At 41.6% G+C, this 19,408-nt stretch overlaps 1 protein-coding gene across 4 annotated transcripts in view; it reads right to left on the reverse strand.

Annotated features, from left to right (window-relative positions):
* map7d2b (MAP7 domain containing 2b) overlaps window positions 1-19,408 on the reverse strand; it is a 31,220-nt gene that overhangs the window by 7,323 nt on the left and 4,489 nt on the right. The window contains exons 5-14 of one of the 4 annotated variants that reach the window (XM_034705812.1): window positions 12,616-12,793; window positions 9,051-9,143; window positions 4,093-4,182; window positions 2,599-2,693; window positions 2,420-2,493; window positions 2,106-2,317; window positions 844-982; window positions 554-734; window positions 362-466; window positions 221-284 (exon numbers count right to left, since the gene is read on the reverse strand). In XM_034705812.1, the coding sequence (XP_034561703.1) occupies window positions 221-284; window positions 362-466; window positions 554-734; window positions 844-982; window positions 2,106-2,317; window positions 2,420-2,493; window positions 2,599-2,693; window positions 4,093-4,182; window positions 9,051-9,143; window positions 12,616-12,793 (1,231 nt within the window). Of the gene's footprint in view, window positions 1-220; window positions 285-361; window positions 467-553; window positions 735-843; window positions 983-2,105; window positions 2,318-2,419; window positions 2,494-2,598; window positions 2,718-4,092; window positions 4,183-9,050; window positions 9,144-12,615; window positions 13,036-19,408 lie in introns of those variants that run through there. The other 3 variants (XM_034705811.1, XM_034705813.1, XM_034705814.1) reach the window with 3 other exon arrangements.

Raw genomic sequence — 19,408 nt, forward strand, 5'->3', positions numbered from 1 at the left:
CTGTTAAAGGAAGTTTGTCCTTGCCACTGTAACTTGCTAAATGCTGCAAAGTGCTCTGCTCATGGTGGATTAAGATGAGACCAGACTGAGTCCTGTCTGGAAGATGGGACTGGATCTGATCCGGTCTTGATGTTGGGTCTTTGTTAATAATAGAACATAGAGTCTGGTCTAGACCTGCTCTGTTTGGAAAGAGTTGATGTTGTGTCGCAGGACGGCTCACCTGCAGTCCCGGTCAGAGGCTCCACTTCACTCTTCCTTGTCCTCTTCATGATCTCTTCAATCCTCTGTGAAAACAAGTTTTCAAGTTTTTATTGATGTAGAATCAAAGCTTCGTGCAGATCTTTGTCTGGACGTCTGATACCTTCTTCCTCTGCTGCCTCTCCTGCTCCTCCTGGATGTGCAGCAGCTCTCTCTCCTGCCTCTTCCTCTCCGCCTCCTTCTGGGCTCTCAGGAAGGCCTCCTCCCTCTGAAAGAGAAACTCCATCACTCTCATCCTCTCTCTATGTTTATCTCTTAAAGTCTACATGTCACAGACTCTGATGCAGCTCCTCACCTCTCTGTCCAGCTGGTCCTGCATGTCCTTCCATCTCTGCTCCTTCTGTCGCCTCTCCTCGTCCTCTTTGTTCCTCCGCTCCTCCTCCCGCCTCACTCTCTCCTCCTCCGCCTGCACAGCGGCTCTCTCCTGTCTCTCTTTCTCCTCCTGCAGCCTCCTCTGCTCCTCCTCGGCCCTCAGCCTGGAGGAAGAGAGGGTGTTAGTCTCAGGTTTATTGTCACCCAGCTGTGTTAAATGCTTGATTCTGATAGGTCCAAATTCCACAGCAGCAGTGGTTCTGTCACACACACCTCTCATCCTCCTGCCGTTGTTTCTCCTCCTGCTCCTTCTGTATCCGAGCCAGACGTCTCCTCTCTGCCAGCAGCCTGGACGCCTCCTCAGCGTCTGTCGTCCCGCCCACACTCCTGCCCGTGGGTGTTCCTGGAGACTCTGAGGGAGGGGGAGGGGGAGGGATAAGGCGGAGGAGTGAGGACATGGTGCAGGATGACTTAACAAAAACATGTCTGGGCAAATCTCTCAAGTTTGCGTCTCTGATTTATCGAGCTAAAGCGAACTCTACGATCATTTACGAATCGTCATTGTTCACGAAAAATCTCTCCCTGTATTCACGCGCCTGAAAGAGAAACCTCTCCCAGGACCGCCGGACAGCTGGAGTCATGTGACCGAGGTTTTCCCTGTGGTAATCACTGGATCAAGGATTCTCCTCCTCCTCCTCTCCTCATCCATGTTGTCTTTCTGGTCCTCTGAAAACCTCTGACCTGTTGACTCCAGGCCTGGCTCCGCTCATCATGACGGTTTGTTGTTGTAGTTAAAGGCACTATGAGGAATTTTTCACCAGCTGAGAAACAGACTGAAACCAACACTGATGTCTCTTTATGACCTTCAAAAGCAAACAAAACCATAAACAACAACACTGATACCTTCTCTGTTGTCATTTGTAATGCCTTAAACCACTCAGAGGGGGAAGGTGTCAGACCACATGATTGACATTTGGCTTTAAAAACATCCTTTTTCGTCTGTTTTCATGGCAAATAATCACATTGAGGGATAAATCTAAATGTTAAAAGACAGCAGGGCGAGGTTTTAGTTGAAAACACTACTTTTGCATGTACAGAAGAAGAGATAAGAGGTATCACTTTGTCCTAAAACCTGACTTCCTGTCCCGCTCCATCTGCTCTGTTGAGATTGATGCGTCGTGCTCCGGCATCCAGCAAAAATAGAAGTCTTGTGCATCTGATCCGGAGGACTCCGACCTGCCGGATCAGAGACGGAGCCGGAACGCAACAGAGTGGATCCAGTGGAAGTTAACACATTGACTAGAATAGAAACCAGATCTGGTGCTGTGACGGATCTGATGGAATTTAGTCCTAAGAAGAGAGAAAGTTTTGAGGAAGACTGCAGGACGTTTGTAGTCCTGAAATCAGAGGTTATTAGAGGAGACAGAAACTCTCTGCCCCCCCTACATAAGTCTCAGTGCACGGGTCTAAAAGCTTGAACACACCCCTGCTTCTTCCTCCTCCTCAACTACCAAATGCCCCACAGCTGCGTTCACCTGCGTTCAGCTCTCTGCTGGTGGATTTGGGGATCTTTTTCTCCGAGGTCTCAGATTTGGTTGCTTTCCTCTCCAGGGTGCTGTGACCTTTGACCTCAGAGATGTGGTTCCTCTCGTCGTGGCCCGGGGTGGTGGCCCTGTGCCGGATCGGGGAGGGCGGGTACTGTCCGGGGGAGCAGGGCGACTGGGCCCGACTCCTGTTTGACCTCACCCTGAAAAAACAGCGACACATCAGGTCATCTGTAAAATGATCCAGGTCAGGTCAGGTGTGTGTGTGTGTGTGTGTGTGTGTGTGTGTGTGTGTGTGTGTGTACCGTTTCGGTGTGGCAGGGCCCTTGCTGTTAGACCTGAAGGAAGAGCTGCGAGCCGGCGTGTTCGGAGTCTCACCCTGCAAGACATTTTTTTAACAAACATTATTCTGATATTATCAATAAACCGCTGAGGCTCATGGGAAATGTAGTCTGATTACAAACACCCCAGTCCCCCTGCTGACCGTAGGTGTTCTGGCTTTGGATGTTTCGTCGGGGAACCCAGCGATGCTCCTGCGGTTGGAGGAGCTTCTGTTCGGTCTGTGGTTGCTCGGGGACGCTGTTCGTTGAGACACAAAAGACACTGACAGGTCACAAAACAACACACACATAACACACACACACACACAGACACACACACACACACACAGGACACAGAGGACACAAAATGCACAAACACCATGACAGAGGAATCAGAAGAGGACAAACTTTAGTTCAACATGAAGAAAAATGAAAAGATGCTCTCTCCCTGCCGGAGTTTTCTAATCCCTGATCCCAAAGAGACGTTTGACCCGTTAGAGATTAAAAGCTTTGACATCTGAAACACAGACGTAAGATGTTGTTGCTCATACAGAGACGGTAAGTTTCCTGCAGAGTGAAATAATCTGTGTAAACAAAACTGTTTCATCTGAAAATGTTAAGTAGAAGTAATACTTTAATCTAACCAGAATTAATCTACCAGATTAATGAGATTATTCAACATATCTGCCTCTTTTTTTTTAAATAATGGGAATATTCAGCAATATCTAACACTCAAATTTAGAACTTGGAGGACAAGATTAATCATTATTCTTATTTTTAATTATTATTTTGTTATTTTGGATATATATTTTTTTCCCTCTTTTTTTAAGACTAGATTTATTTATCTTTTTTAAAACATATTTATTTTATTTTAGATATTATAAATTCATGTATTTATTTCACCTCCCATTTTTAAGGCTAGATTTATTCATTTGAATTTTTATATTTGATAATTATTTATTCATTTTTACCCTTTTTAAGACTAGATTAATTATTTAATACATTTTATTTTAAATATTGAATTCATTTATTTACCAACCTCCCTTTTTCTAGAGTAGATTTATTGAATAAAACTTGTTTAGATATTATTTATTTATTTTTCCTTTTATGAAGACTAGATTTATAATTATTTTAATAACTTTTATTTTATTTTAGATTTTATTCATGTACTTATAAACTTTCCTTCTCTTTTCTAAGACTGGATTTATTTATTTTTCTTTATTTGAGATATTATTGATTTATTTATTCAGCCCTTTTTTTAACAGTAGATTTATTTATTTTATAAATATTTATTTATCTCCCCTACCCCTTTTTAAAGAGTAGATTTATTATTATTATATTTTAATTACCTTTTATTTTGATATTATTTATGAATTATTCCCCCTTTCTTTAAGACTAGATTTATTTACTCATTTATGCTCCCCCCTGTGGTTCCATCTCTTCGTCTCTTCTTGCTTCAAATCCAATGTTTCTAAAAATCCCTCCTGTGTTCATTCATTTGCAAAAAACCCTTAATCATCTGTTTTTCTATTCATGCAAGATTAGATCCACTCATCCTTTCACTCTGGTGTAACCTCAGGCTTTGATTCTAAACGTTTGGGGACATTAAAGAGGCTGCAGCGTGCACAGGAGGATTTAAAGGGTGTGCTCTCTCTCACCTCTCTCTGGTGAATGCAGGGCGGCTGAGGAGTTGGAGAGCTGTTTGTTGATTTGCTGCTCCATCGTTGAAGGAGACAAGAAGTCACCAACTGATAAAAGAACAAACAGAAATCATTCACAGGAACAGAGACACGACAGAATCAAAGCACTGACCGTCTGCTGCTGCTGCATCAGAGGATGATGTAAACGTCACAAATAGGCTCAATAAACCAATCTCACAGCACAAACAGAAAAGTGCAGGCTCACACAGAAAATAATCCCACCGATCGATGAGCCATGCAGGCTGCGGAATAAATTAACCTTGGTGATGTAAGGCAGAAATGAAGCAGCAGAACGGAGAGCAGAAGCAGACGCAGCTCGGCTCTCTGCAGCCTGCTTCATCATGAAATGGAGGATGAGGATACAGAGAGCGCTGCAGAGCGACGATGCTGAAATGTTTTACAGCACCTGAAGGCACCACGACAACCAGAGAGTCACAATGAGAATATTTAGTGTGCATGCACTTTTACATCTTTACATCTTTACATCTTTACATCTGAGTCACTGTGAGTCGGTGCAGAGAGGAGAACTCCTAAACACAGAGAACATTCATTTAGAATAAAGTTCTGCCTTTAAAGAGTTACGCAAGTTAAAGTAAAAATTATCAGGAAAATTAACTTTTAATATGTAAAGTAAAAAAACATCTCATGATTGTTTTTATAATTTCAATTTTATTAGATGATGATTTTACATTTATGTAAACAAAGGATTTTACTGCTTTTAAAGGCTTGAAAGTGAGGATCATTATTATTATTGAAGTGTTTTTGAGTATCTAGAAAAGTGATATTTAGAAGGGTATATAAAATAATCAAAACTAAGATTTAAAAATACATAAATAAATGCATAAATAAATAACAATACATTTAAAAAAAAAAGGGGAATATAGGCTCCTATATTTCATTTACTTAAACAGGCACATAACATTTATTCATGTCCTGTCCTTGCTTTGAAAGACCCTATACGCTTCTATTTTAATTAATTAATTTTTTCTTTCTATCTTATATTTTTATATAATTTACTTTCTGATTTTGTATGGATGGAAATGTATCTCATGTATGTAAAATATTGACACAATAAAGTATTAAAAAAATAAAATCATTTTTAATTCTTATCAATTATTATTATTAGTATTATTATTATTTTGTCAAAAAATATTTAATACCTATTTAATCAAAAATAAACACCCCTTAACCTTCCTTAGTGTCATAAAAAATATTTTAAATGATCAAAATTATTTTAAATATTTCTACATTAACCCTCCTGTTATGTTGCGGGTCAAATTGACCCATTTTAAAGTTCAAAAATCTAAAAACAATTGTTAAAAGTATTATTTCGCTATGAAACTTCTTCCTCTTGGCTTAATCAGCATGAACAGCAAATACAAAATGTAAAATAAAATAAAATAAAATAAAATAAATCTATGTCATGTAAAACTTTAGTATTTATATTTAGGGCTTCCCAATGTAAATTAAAAAAAGTTTTAACATTAATTTGAATGAAAAACGAGTGAGTTATCCTGATTGATCCATGATCTGTGAGAATTAAAAAACACCAATGGACCAAATATTGATTTAAATGGTTAGTTATGGAGTTAAAAATTAGATTTAAAATAAAAGTGTATTGGAAGATAAAGTATTCAGACATTGGAGAGACTTGTACTTATACTTATATGCTGCAATGTCTTAAATTGCAATATATTTTTCTCCTCATATGTTGACTTTAATCTCAATAATCTGAGCGAAACATTATAAAAAATCTTTAAGTGTGATCTTTATAAGTGAACTAAAGCTGAAGTGTATGATGACCTTATAGAATATGATGCATGTTGTAGATTAAGGGCCTGTGTCCACTGAAGGCGTTTTATTACTTCCTGTTTAAAGCCAGAGCAGATCAGGTGCTGCACTCTGAGCGCGCTCAGTTCAAGTAGTTCAATTTTTGGACGACTACCTTTTACCTTTTCATTATCACTTCTCCATCACCGACCAATCAGGATCAAGAGGGGGCGGGACTTCTGTTATCAATTGAGTGAACAATGAAGGCGATGGAGAAACTACTCGGCTAGTTATTTGAAGATAACATTTCACAGACTAGAGATCAGGTTTGTGATGATGTATTTGTGTTATTGTTGTTTTTGTTTATTTCTGAATGTTAAACATAAACTGAGAACTGCTGTCAGTGGACACTCGCCCTAAATCATCCAAACATCTGTACAGCTGTTAAAATTAGTGCAACGTTACATCTACAGCGGTGAAATGAGTCACACTCTGATCCTCCAGCTGAATACATTAAAACACTTCAGCTATGCAGGAGTGTTTTTACAGTGTAAGAGCATTTTTAAAGAGGAAGAGGAACTCAGCATTTCTAAGAACAGTGCTCGGGGGGTTTCCACAAAATGGGAGCAGAGTAACGTCTGGTTTCTGCTGAGCTCCGACTGCAATAAGGGACCGAGATGATTGGAAATCTCTGGTGGATGTTTTCCGTGTGTGTGTGTGTGTGTGTGTGTGTGTGTGTGTGGGTTATGATCTAAGGTGGGGTCTAATAAGTTTCCTACATAGCTGGAGGACAAACGTCTGGTGTGATGCATGGAGTGTTTGTGTGTCTGTGTGTGTTCATGTGTGGAGCAGCAGGCCGGGCTCCCTGCTGAGAGAGAGAGAGAGAGAGAGAGAGAGAGACGTGTGCATCGCTAAACACGGCCCTGAGCCAGGAAGACGGGATGTGGAGCAGCTCTTTGTTGTGATAAGGGTGGGGTACATACGTGTGTGTGTGTGTGTGTGTGTGTGTGTGTGTGTGTGTGTGCATAGTAGGAGGGACCACTGAACCAGACACTCATTAATCACAGGAGGATGATTTAAACTGTTGATGAAGACAAATGCAGAGAAATCCCACAGATGTTGGTATAAAATGAGCACAGAGTCGGCGTGGGAGGTTATATATTTCCTTCATTTAAAAGAAAAAAGAAAGACTTTCATTTATTCTTCATTTTGGATTTTACCCGCTCCATTTTCTCTCTGCAGAGACGAAGCTGAAGATTCATTTGGAGGAGCAGGATTTTTTTCAAAGATAGAGGAAGAGTCTGAAATGTGTTTTTGTAAAAACCAGCACCAGGTGAGTTGCTGGTTAATGCCTCGTAATAAAAACCTACACCCAAACACCAGGGAGGTGATAATCAGGAGTGAGACACCTGATTATCAGGGCGCCGTTGGCCTAGCAGTCTGAGCCTTGTCGCAGCAGTCGCAGGTTGGACTACCAACCTCGACCATTTCCTGCATGTCTTCCCCCGCTCTCTACTCCCCACATTTCCTGTCTCTCTCCAGCTTTCCTATCCAATAAAGGTAAAAATGCACGGCGCTTTAAGTTGATTGGCTGCAGAATCTGGAAGTATTTCTGCAGATCTGACGTGTAAATCTATTTGTAGAGGGGGCGCTGGTGGCTTAGCGGTCTAAAAGCCCCACATATAGAGGCTATAGTCCTAGTTGCAGAGGTCACAGGTAATCGCAGGTTCGATTACCAACCTCGACCATTCACTGCATGTCTTCCCCGCTCTCTACTCCCCACATTTCCTGTCTCTCTCGAGCTGTCCTGTCAGTAAATTAAGTTAAGGTGTTAACTTAAATTCAGGAGCAGGACCACGCCTAAACTACGACCTCAATCACCTGACAAGCCTACTCCAACCGTCTGACTGTGATTCTTCAACCCCCCCTCCCTCACCTTTCTCTACTTTAAAAAGCCTTTTTCCTTATTCCCCTTCTACTCAACTTGTGCTCGGTTCTTCTACGCCCTTGTCTACTTCCAGGTACAACCCCTGGGGGAGACAGAGTTTTTGACCTATAATGCAGCCAGCCACTAGGGGGAGCAGTTTTTGCAGCCGAGCGAGATGACGTCCATTTTCTTTACAGTCTATGGTTTAAACCTCTGCATCAAATCGACAGTGTAGCTTATGCACGTAGGTCCGCATAGCTCCAGTACCTTCACAGAGGCCTATGCACGTAGCTGACGTGCACCTCCTCCAAAATGTAACTACTCGTGGAATCAACACGGACCGCAAGCCCTGTGATTGGTCGGCTCGGCTGCATTGTATTTCCTGTATTTACAGCACTACACATCGTCCGTGTATTTCCTCTCCTCCTCTCTATTCTTCATGTAATCATGTCTGTCTGATAAACAGCAACATGTATCAGCTGTAGATTAACAGAACACGCTCTGAATCTCTGTGGAAAAGGAAACAGAGATCGTATTGGTGCTGGAAGCAGACGACTATCAGAGACCACACTGCCCTCTAGTGTTTGGGGGGAGTATTGCTGTGCCACACGGACACATCGACGCACAAGTACGTGGTGCTCATGTCAGCGCTGACAAACACTGCGCAGGGTTGATGCAGAAGTATAAACCAGGCTTAAAAAGTACAAGAGAACCTCACTGCACTCTCTTTATACATCCAATCTGTGTCCCTGGATGACTTTAAATATCAAACTAACAACCATTTTTCAAAGTAAAGCTTGATTTGGTTTTTTTCTGCAGGTTTATGTCCCCACTATCTCCGTCTTTCTATCTTGCATCTGCTGGATTTCTCTGCTTTTGTGTGATGATATATAAATGAATGTAGGAGGAAGACTCTGTGAGATAGATGTTCATATGAATCACTTCCTTTGCGCCTCCACGAGATAAAACACAAGCTGCACAGTGAGAAAAAGTCATAAAAGAAGAGTTGAACCCTGCACTGTGATAAACTCACCACCAGACACAGAACACACACACACACACACACTTCACAAACAGACACGTCACAAACACACTGCAGGACGACAAACGGCAGCATGCAGTCGGAGGAACAAGCTGCAGGTGAGACAGCGGGGAAAAGGTGGCGGTGGGGGGGGAGCGGCATGAGCATGGCACACGCAAGAGTCATGGGGGTCTGTACCGTTACGGGATTGGCTGGCGCTGGAAGCAGCAGCAGGAAGCTCATTGGGCTGTGCGGAGCCAATGGCAGGGCAGGGCGGGGTCTTAGGGTTACCTGGGCAGCAGGTGAAGCAGAGCGGAGAAAGCAAAGCGTTACACACTCACTCTCGGCGTCCACATGGAGATGCAGCTGGGTCTCAAACGGGACGTACAAACACACACACACACACACACTCACAGAGCTGTACAGACATGTTCTCCAGCAGGGGGCGCTACATGAAAACCCAAACAAGTCAAGTTATCACCAAGGAAGACGAGCCGAGGATCCAAGAAGCAACAAGGAGGAAGAGAGTGAAACATCATGCAGTAAAAGCTGTGAGGGGAAGGCTGCCTTCAAAATAAAAGCATGAGGTCATGTTGGACACAAATCACCTGCTGCTGCTGGGTGACTCAAACTCTGACCTCATGACTCCAGTAACACCATTCATCACTGCATCACACTACATTCACACATCCTAACATCTGCAAACGAGACTCTAAAGGCCCAGTGAGGAGTGTTCATGCTGTGTTGATTCTGGCGCCCCCTCTGGAGGAAAGCGGTAGTGTTTTTTCCTGGATGAAGACTACATTTCCCATGAGCACCGTCACCCACAAAGCTTGCATGAATGAATACAGATCGTTTCTTTATCAGGATGCAAGGATGTCGTTGTGTTGCTGCTTCAACCCCCTTTTGTAAGCTAGCTAACGGCTGAACTTTGTAACCGTTAGCTAGCTTACAAAAGGGGGAGCAGACGTACCGGTTTAACGTTACCCGGTGTTTCAATAAATGTTTGAATAACGTAAATATGAACACGGTTTAACTCTTTAGTCCTCAAAGAGAAGTGAAGCATTCACACGCCGACATAAATATTAAGTTGCCGTGTCAACTGGCGCCATTTTTTGCACTCACGACCTCAGTTTCAGCGCGCTTCTAATTCCGTGTCAATACTCGCTTTTATTCAACGACCCTCCATCAAGAAACTGTAAAAACTGTTGATAGAAATTGTGTCACACCTCTTTTCAACCAAAGCAAACCGGGTTGTATTTCCAGGCTGGTCCTCGAGCTGGTCCTGGTTGAACTCGTGAACCAACACGGCACCCGTTTGTTTTTCCGCCCGCTCGAGCCCGTGGAAGAGGCACGTCATGATGTCAGATTTACGTTTCCCAGCAGCTCTAGCACAAACTTTCCCTCCCAACAACAACGATGGCGGACACGGCAGCTTGTCTCCTCAGCCGACCGCTGCTCTGTCTTAGAATCCATTAGTCTCTTTGATTTGTTCGCTGCAGGACGATGGAGGGAACATGTTTGGTTTGTGTTTTTGATCACGGCAACCCCGCCCCTCGCCCCTGACGTAAGCGGTTTAAGGTTCTAGACCAGCGAAGAGCTGGAGCCGCTCTGGAACCGGTTTTCCCAGCTGGGAGCCGGTTCACTCGCAGTCGAAACACGAAAAACTGGTTCCCAATTGAGCGCCGGCTCCGAACCAGCCCTGAAACTGCCTCTTACCCCTTTTTCGACCGAGGCAGTTTCAGGGCTGGTTCGGAGCCGGCGCTCAATTGGGAACCAGTTTTTCGTGTTTCAACGGCTCCCAGCCAGGAAAACCGGTTCCAGAGCAGCACCAACTGTTTGCTGGTCTAGACAGCTATCCACTTATGTCAGGGCCACTTACGTTCTAGACCAGCAAAGAGTTCGAGCCGCTCTGGAACCGGTTTTCCTGGAGCCGGTTCACTCACAGTTGAAACACAAAAAAACGGTTCTCAATTGAGCGCCGGCTCTGAACCGGCCCTGAAACTGCCTCAGTCGAAAAGGGGTAACAGAGATTAGCAGCAGCTCCAAACTCGGAAATTGTGAGACAACTTTTCTCCTCCGCCATTGTTATTGACAAAGCTGATATCTGAAGCCCCGCCCCTTCTTGATTCTGATTGGTCAGTGATCAAGAAGTGACATTGATGAGCGCGGCTGTGTTCCAAGAGCTGAACTGTCGCAGCGGACACGGCGTCTTAATCCTGTTAATAGCCGTTAGCTCTTTAAGCTAGCAGAGTTTCTCCGTCTGAAGCTTCAACAGAGAACTGACGTCTGATCGATAATCCTGCTCCAGTATCAGACGTTAGGACAAAACATGGCGTCAAAATAAAATGATCTAAAGAAGAATACCTCCTTCTGCTTGATGACTGCTCACTGACAAACGTTACCAGCAGAGCTCAAACAGAGACGAATATCTGAGCTGAACACAGGCGCAAAACTCAGGATGAAGAATCGGATCGCTGATAATCTGATTCTAAAAACTCCTCACTGTGCCTTTAAATTCGTAATCTGAGAGCGCAGATTTATCGGCTGAGTCAGATTTTGAATAAAACGCAGCACAGAGATCTGAGCCCACCCAGTGCATTCTGGGACATGTAGGCACAGCCAGCAGGAGACCTCAGCTTCTCAGCCTAACGCTAGAAATCTTTAAGACTGCATTCATCAACAGTAATTAGCATAACAAGATATTTTCAGTTCATCCTTACAGATTCAGATCCTGTGAAAACTTGACCTTGCACTTTCAGATTAATAATCCAGCAGCAGTGCGTCCAAACTCCTCCTCAGAATAAAACGTCAACACTCCTGATGAATCCCTCGTTCAGACAATTACGACCACCGCCATGATGGACTGACTCAGACAAAGCAGCTGTGCAGGATTCTGCCTGGACCTCTTTATATATGCAGCAACAAACACACACACACACACACTCAGACACACACACGCACACACATCTTGGGTGAGTGTGTGTCCTTTAATCGAGAGGAGCTGTAAGACGAGATGCCGCTGTTTCTGCTGCAGTGAGCGTTCTGATCCCAGAGCAGCTCCTCTGCCAGTCAGCCGGGCCGGAGCCTGACCAGCTGATCCCGGGTCAGTGCCAGAACGACAGCGGCTGGTGGGCACAGTGAATAATTGATGGTGTTATGAATGCACCACAGGATCTGCGGCCTGGCTGGCGGCGCCGGCGTGAGGATATCTCACAGATGATGGTGAGGTGGATTAAAAAAGAGACGGATGCTGGCAGAGAGAGCCGCCTCGTGTCGCACTTCTCCCGTGTTTATGAGCGTGGCCTTGGTGCGTTCAAGGTTGATGTGTAACTCCGGCTCCTCCGGGGGAAGAGAGAGCCCCCAGCACAGAGATAAAACAACAAAGCAACAACACACACATGTAAACACACACCTGTAGCTCACACACTCCTCCGTGGACTCAGTGGGAGTGAGGTTCACACACAAAGCAGCGAGCGGCTCCTGCATTGCAGCCTCCACACCCTTTTCCTCCCGCTGTCCTTCCCCTCTTTACCTCCATCACCTTCCTCCCTCTATCCTCACTTCACCTGCTCTCCTCCTGCACATTCTGCTTTGTGTTGTCCCCACCCTTTCATCCCACCATCCCCCCTCTCTGACCTCCAGACCTCCCCCCTTCTTCTTCTGTATCCATCCGTTTTCTCTCCCCCTCCACTGACATCATCGCTCTCCTTCCTTCCTTCCTTCCTTCCTTCTCCCCCCCACCTCTTCCCATCGTACTCACCCTCCACTCCGTCAGGCGGTCCTCCCCACGTCCAGCGTTTGGGCCTGTTATCCAGGTGGTCTCGGGCCTCCCCTCCTACTCCTCCCCCTCCGTTCCCTCCTCCTCCTCCTCCTCCTCCTCCTCCTCCTCGTCTCTCGGCGCCACCAGCTCTCCGGCGCACCAGGGCCTCCAGCCGCTCCTGCTCGTTGCGTTCAGAAACAGGGAAGAAGAGACATTCTCTCACTGAGCCATCGCTGCGTCGACGGACGCCAGGCGATGCACAGGGAGACGGTTGCGCCATGGTTTAACGCATCGACACCGCAGCGGCCTCGCCCCTCCGTCCTCTGTGATGTGACTGCCGGCGGTCACCAGCACTCGATCGCTCAGTGATACATAATACAGCAGCTCGGCTCCTCTCACTCCTCCTCTCTCTCTCCGTCTGCCGCTCCCTCTAGGTAGCTCTGACTCCCCCTCTCTCTCTCTCTCTCTCTTACCTCACAGTTATTAACCCCACCCTCCCTCTCTCCATCTCTCTCTCTCTCTCTCTCTCTCCCTCTCTCTAATGACTCTCTATTTCACAGAGCAGTTTAATCAGACAGGAAGAGACTAGATGCATCCCGTCACCACCCCCACGTACATGCATGAACACACACACACACACACAGGGGACCATGCCTCTGCACACACACTCACACACACACACACACTGAGAGGGATGGTTTCCTTTCTTCCTTTTCTTTTTGCTCCTTGATTTAATGTCTCATGATCTTCTTTATGAAACACTTGATTTAAAGAAGTGTCTCTACGTCTGATTTAAACTCTAACTCAGAGTATAAATTCTCGTGGCGTGAGGGTGTGGTCGGTATAAAACGTGTAATCGAATCAGTCCCTTCCTGCTCTAGTTTCAGGTATTCATAATTAATAAGCAGCTCTTTATCAGGCAGAAGAAGTCCTCCTTTTTATCCCGTCATTATGAAAAGAATTAAACGCACCGTCAGATCATAATCTGTATTCATGTTCGTATTAATAACAGACACTCATGGAGGCTCCTGCAGGCTTTTCAGCATCAAATGAAATGAAATATGTTACAGCGTTCAGGGTTACTCTGAATAAAGGAAACAGACTCTATAAATAATCCTCTTTTTCACATGCTGACGAGCTGCATTGAACTGGATCCTCATATTTAACTGGTTTATGTTATTAAATTGGAAGTATCAGGAGACTTATTTAAAGCTGTGGTCTCTGTTTAACTGCTTCTCTGATCTCTATTTATGTTGCTCTCTATCTTTGTTGAAGTCTGACATTTTATTCAAACATTGATCCTTTTGGATGTTTTTATTCATCTATTTTTTAATGTTTTTTTGAAATGTTTTCAGTAGACTCAGAAGCTGAGCTAATGCACAAATACTTCCTTACAAATAATAAATAAATAAAAGATAAATAAAGTCCATAGTCTGAAAGTAAAAATAAATAAAGATTGTTTTTGGGCATTGCATTTGTGATTGACAAATCATCTATAGCAATGTACTACCTTTGGTTATCTTTATTTAATACAGACAATAATAGAGTTATAACATTTTGTAATTAAGGTTGTTTTTTCTTTATTTTTATATATTTCTTTCCTCTATTTTAAATGTGTATGTATCATTTTTTCCCTTAGACTTAATTTAACTGTAATTGTGTGTCTTTGAAATTTTTTATTGTTTAAAAAAAAAAAGAGTAAAGATATTAATTACAAAATAAATAAAAATGAATAAATAAAAAAGTTAAATCACTAAATCTAAATAATTAAAAATGATTAAATAAAGAAATAAAGAAATAAAGTCCATAGTCTGAAAGTAAAAATTAAGATTATAAAGATTGTTTTCGGGCATTATATTTGTGATTGACAAATCATCTATGGTAATGCACTACCTTTGGTTATCTTTATTAAATACAGACAAAAATTAAGTTATAAAATTTTGTAATTAAGGTTGTTTTTTTTCCTCTTTATTTTTATATTTTTCCCCTCTATTCTATAGATTTGTATGTATCTTTTTTTTCCTTAGACTTAATTTAACTGTTTAAATTAAATAAACATATTCTTAAAAAATGAAATAAAGAAATAAACTACAAAATAAATAAAAATGTTAAATCAATAAATCTAAATAATTACAAATTATAAAAGAAAGAAAGTCCATAGTCTGAAAGTAAAAATAAATTAAAATTAAAATGAAAGAAATTAAAAATGAAGAAATTAATATGTACAAAATAAATAAAGTTAAATCAATAAATCAAAAATATTTAAAAAGTAATAATTAGAACATTCATATAAATACATACAATAATATTTAAAGAAAAATGAGTAAATAAAGTGATAAATATAATATATTGTATATCACAAATCAATCCATCAAGTCAACCTGCTTGTAGCATCTTAGACTTATATATATTTAATTTCTGTTGTCATTTTGGAAGCTTAAACAGGACAGAGGTTGTGAATTAGCCGTAGCTACACACCTGTCTGCATAGCATCTACTTGATGCATTTTGTCTCTGTTGAATAAAGAAGTAAATAAAAATAATAAATTTATCTTGTCAATTTGTCCGAGGCTGTTTTCAAACCACCTAGCAGAACATACAATCTCCCTCACATGCTGTTTCCCATCATGCACAGCGCTCACTTCTTCTTTTTTTCCGTATATAAGACAGGTGGCGCTCATATTTTAGGAGCTGTGGTAATATTTAAACTCCATATAAACCACTTCTTAACTTTTTAAATCATGACTGATGCTACAGAGGCGGCTTATTTAAACAGGAAATCCAGCGACACCTGACCCAGCATCCTAAATCTTCTCCTGCTTTATTATAAGACACTCAGCTTTGCACCCTGCAGGTCGTATGGCGTCATGTGAGACTCTAAAAAGTAAAAACAGCCTCTTACAGCACGGCTAACTGTCACAACAATCACACCGTTAGCTTAAAGGTGTGTAACGCCTCCTGACAGCCTGCAAACACACTCACTTCACAGTCCACAGCAGGCGACACGGGATGTTTCATACTTCTGTTCATATAATATTCAACTTTTTAAGACATTATGACGTCAAATCTGTGATTTTTAATATTTATAAAGACCTGCAGACACCCTGAATATCTGGTTATTATGATATATGCAACATCACGTGTGGCCTTTTAGGTTATTCTAAGCATTAGAAGAGATACTGGAGATGCATTCCTGATACAATCTTCAGCTTTAACTTGAATGTGGACGGCTTTAATATAAATATGTGTTAAAATATTTAAGATGGACATCCAGAGTGAGAGAACGAAGGTTTGAATGACTGCATGTAGTTTGTATTTAGGTTGCTGACTCGTCCAAACAGATTATTCTAAAGGATGAATTCATGTTTTAAGAGATAATAATCCAACACAAACTCCTCTTCCTCTCTGTCCTTCTCTTTGTGCTAATTTTAGATCCCTCTCTATTTAAAACATCCCATAGCAGATCGTGAGTTAATGTTGCAGCGACGGAGAGCAGCAGTCGTCCTGCATTAACTGTGGCTGCATAATATGAAGCTGAAACACTGCTCCGTATTTAAAGGGATGGAAAGGCCCCACCTCAGCACTGTGGGAGTGTTTGCTGCTGAAGGTGCATGCAGAGTCACGCGCAGACTGCAGGAGGGAGGAGGGACGATGGGACAGGACGGGTGGGAGTGGGTTTGGACTCAGAGGACTCAGATTCAGAGGAAGAGAGAGGGAGAGAGAGAGAGGGAGAGAGGTGAGGGGGAGGAAGGAGAGATGTGGAGAAGGATACAGATAAAGTGAAGATGCAGATCAAAGACTGCAGAGTGCTGCACAGCGTGTGTTTCAGGGTTTCTGCAGAATCCATCCGACGATGAAACTGCTGATCCAGACGAGGATCCAGAAGAATAAAGTATGATTTGAAACATTAAAGCTTTGATGGATACTCCAGAGAGGGGCGAACAAAAACCTGACTTCTGGAGCGCAGTTAGGGATTTCATGTTCTCTTTTTTAAGAGCATTGCAGCGCATTTAATCACATCATTTAAAGGCAAATGTGGACGCATTTATAACTCCAGGACCCTCATTAGAAAGTGGAATAATCTGCCTGAGGAGATCAGGTCAGCTGACTTGAAAGATGTATTTATGAATAACTCTTGAGTGATTTTACCTGCATTTTAATTTTTACTTTAATTCACATTTTAATACAATATTCCTTTAAAATAATTGTATTTCCTTTAGAGTTTTTAAATTAAATGATGTCAAAATAAATAAATAAATACAAAATAATAAATAAATAAACTCTGTCAAAAACTGAAGAAATAAAAATAATAAATAGGGACATTTTAAAAAAGTCTGTAAAAATAAATAAATAAAAATAATAATTAAGGAAATAAATAAATAATGTCAAATGAATAAAAAATAATAATAACAAATGAAAAATATCATTCTTTTAAAATAAATACATAAAAATAATAAATATGGAAATGAAGTCTGTCAAAATACATAAATAAAAAAATAAATACATAAATCAATTTTGTCAAAATAAGTAAATAAAAATAAGGAAAAATGAAATAAACAAATAAATTCTGTAAAAATAAATAAAACAAAATACATTTAAAAATTCTGTGTTTTAAAATGTACTTTATTATTAATTTAACAACTGCATGTTTTATTTTGCCTCCTTTTTAAAGCCTTTTATATTATATTAAATAAACTTCAACAATGAGCGGTGAGGATGATAACAGCAGGATTCTATATTTTTAAAAACTGTAAACATAAATAATTTAAAATCAATAAAATAATCTTTAATGAATGTTTTTACCAACATGTTTGTATTTTAAGTTAATAACCAGGTGATAAGCGGGTCTTGCCTCACCCTGTCTGGATTCTATTTCCCATAACTACCTGCTGATCGTTCATCACCCTTCACTTATTCTCAGTGCTGTACATTTTAAAAATGACCCCTCAGTTAAATGTATCTCTGTCTAATTTGTGTAGAGAGACATGGATCCTTTGTGATACCTCCTCCTGCTCAGAGTGAATTATGTGCTTGTCACTGCACTGCGAGCATCGACTCTCTGTTCCAGTAAAAGGCACATGATACGCCGGCGGTGATGTCATCGCCCGGTGAGACTGACCGATCATTATATCATTAAGTTATGCATATGAGCGTGTGGCGGGGAGGAGGGGGGCGGAGCTTGTTAGCATGCAAACACTGCTTTAAATCAATAAAGACCCTGACCCCCCCCCCCCCCCCCCACGTGAGCCGTGAACTCTCTGTGGACCAGGCTGTCGCTGCCTCGTTAACCCTTCGTGTGCTGCTTAGCGCTCACACATGCACGAATAATTTATAAACTACCTCAAGCTGAAAGGTTTCACACAAACACAGACTCACAGAGGGTTTTAGTGACGTGAGTCAATGGTTCCTCTCAGTGAAGTGATGCTCACTCATGACTCATGCAGAGAGATAACCTGCATCACAAGAGTCCTGATTCTAAATCAGGATGTTTAAATCAGAGAGGAGAGGCCGGGTTAGGAAGCAGAGCCTCTCAATCCATCCGGCAAAAATAGAAGTCTTGTGTATTTGATCCGGAGGGCTGCGACCCTCTGGACGCAGCCGGAACGCAACGGAGCAGATCCAGTGGAAGTTAACACATTGACTAGAATAGAAACCTATCAGAGACGGACCGGACACGGATCTGGTGGAACCTGGACGTTAGACTCATCAACCACCCTCCCTCTCGCCAAAACGATGTGGGATATGTGTGAGGAAGTTACTTTGACAGCGAAGTCCATCACAGAGCTTCTGAAAATTCAGAGAAGGGGTGCGTATGTGAATTGGGCTGGAATTGATTGAACATAATGAAGGTGTTGATCATTTTTACGGACATTACAACAAGCAGCATTGAGATCTTTCTTCCTGAGAGAACATTTCTAGAGTGAGGCCGTTTCTCTCTCTCTCAGCAACACAGAGAGACTGATGCAAGCTTTTATAACCAGCAGGTTAGACTACTGCAATGCTCTCCTTTCTGGTCTTTCAAAGAACACAATTAACAAACTGCAATTAATACAAAATGCAGCAGCTAGAGTTTTAACAAAGACCAGAAGGAGAACACACAGTACGCCTATTTTTAAATCTTTACACTGGCTGCCTGTTTATTTTCGTGTTGATTTTTTAATTATTTTACTCTTTCTTCTTTTTAGTATATAAACCAGGAGGGCCTCTCAGATCCTCCGGCTCCTCTCTTTTAGTTGTTCCTCAGAGGAGAACAGAAACATTTGGTGACGCTGCTTTCAGTCACGACGCTCCCAAACGATGGAACAGCCTGCCGGAGGATCTGAGAGGAGCTGATGGAGATATTCAGACTTTTAAATGTAAACTAAAAACGTATTTATTCGGTCTGGCTTTTATGTAGTGCTAACAATTGTATTACTTGCTTTTTACTGTTATATTGATTTAAATGTTGTTTTATTATTTTATTAATTTTAACTGTTTATTTTATTCAATTTTTATTTATTTTAATTTCTCTACTCAGTTTTATTGATATTCTTAGCCTTAATTTTATTTTCCACTCTTATCCTTACTATTTTAAAATGTATTTATTTTAACTATTTATATTCTTAATATTAATTTGATGCTTTAACTTATTTTAATTACACATGTTTTATTGTTGTCGGTGTGCATTAGTCTCTATTTCAGTCTCTATTCTTAGTTATATTTTTTGCCTTTATTTGAAAGGACCGCTGAAGAGAGAAGGGAAGCTTGGGGAGCAGAGAGCAGGGGAAGACATGCAGGACATGGTCAACCAGCCG

Source organism: Notolabrus celidotus, chromosome 17 (assembly GCF_009762535.1).
Source record: "Notolabrus celidotus isolate fNotCel1 chromosome 17, fNotCel1.pri, whole genome shotgun sequence".
Classification (NCBI taxonomy): Eukaryota; Metazoa; Chordata; class Actinopteri; order Labriformes; family Labridae; genus Notolabrus; species Notolabrus celidotus.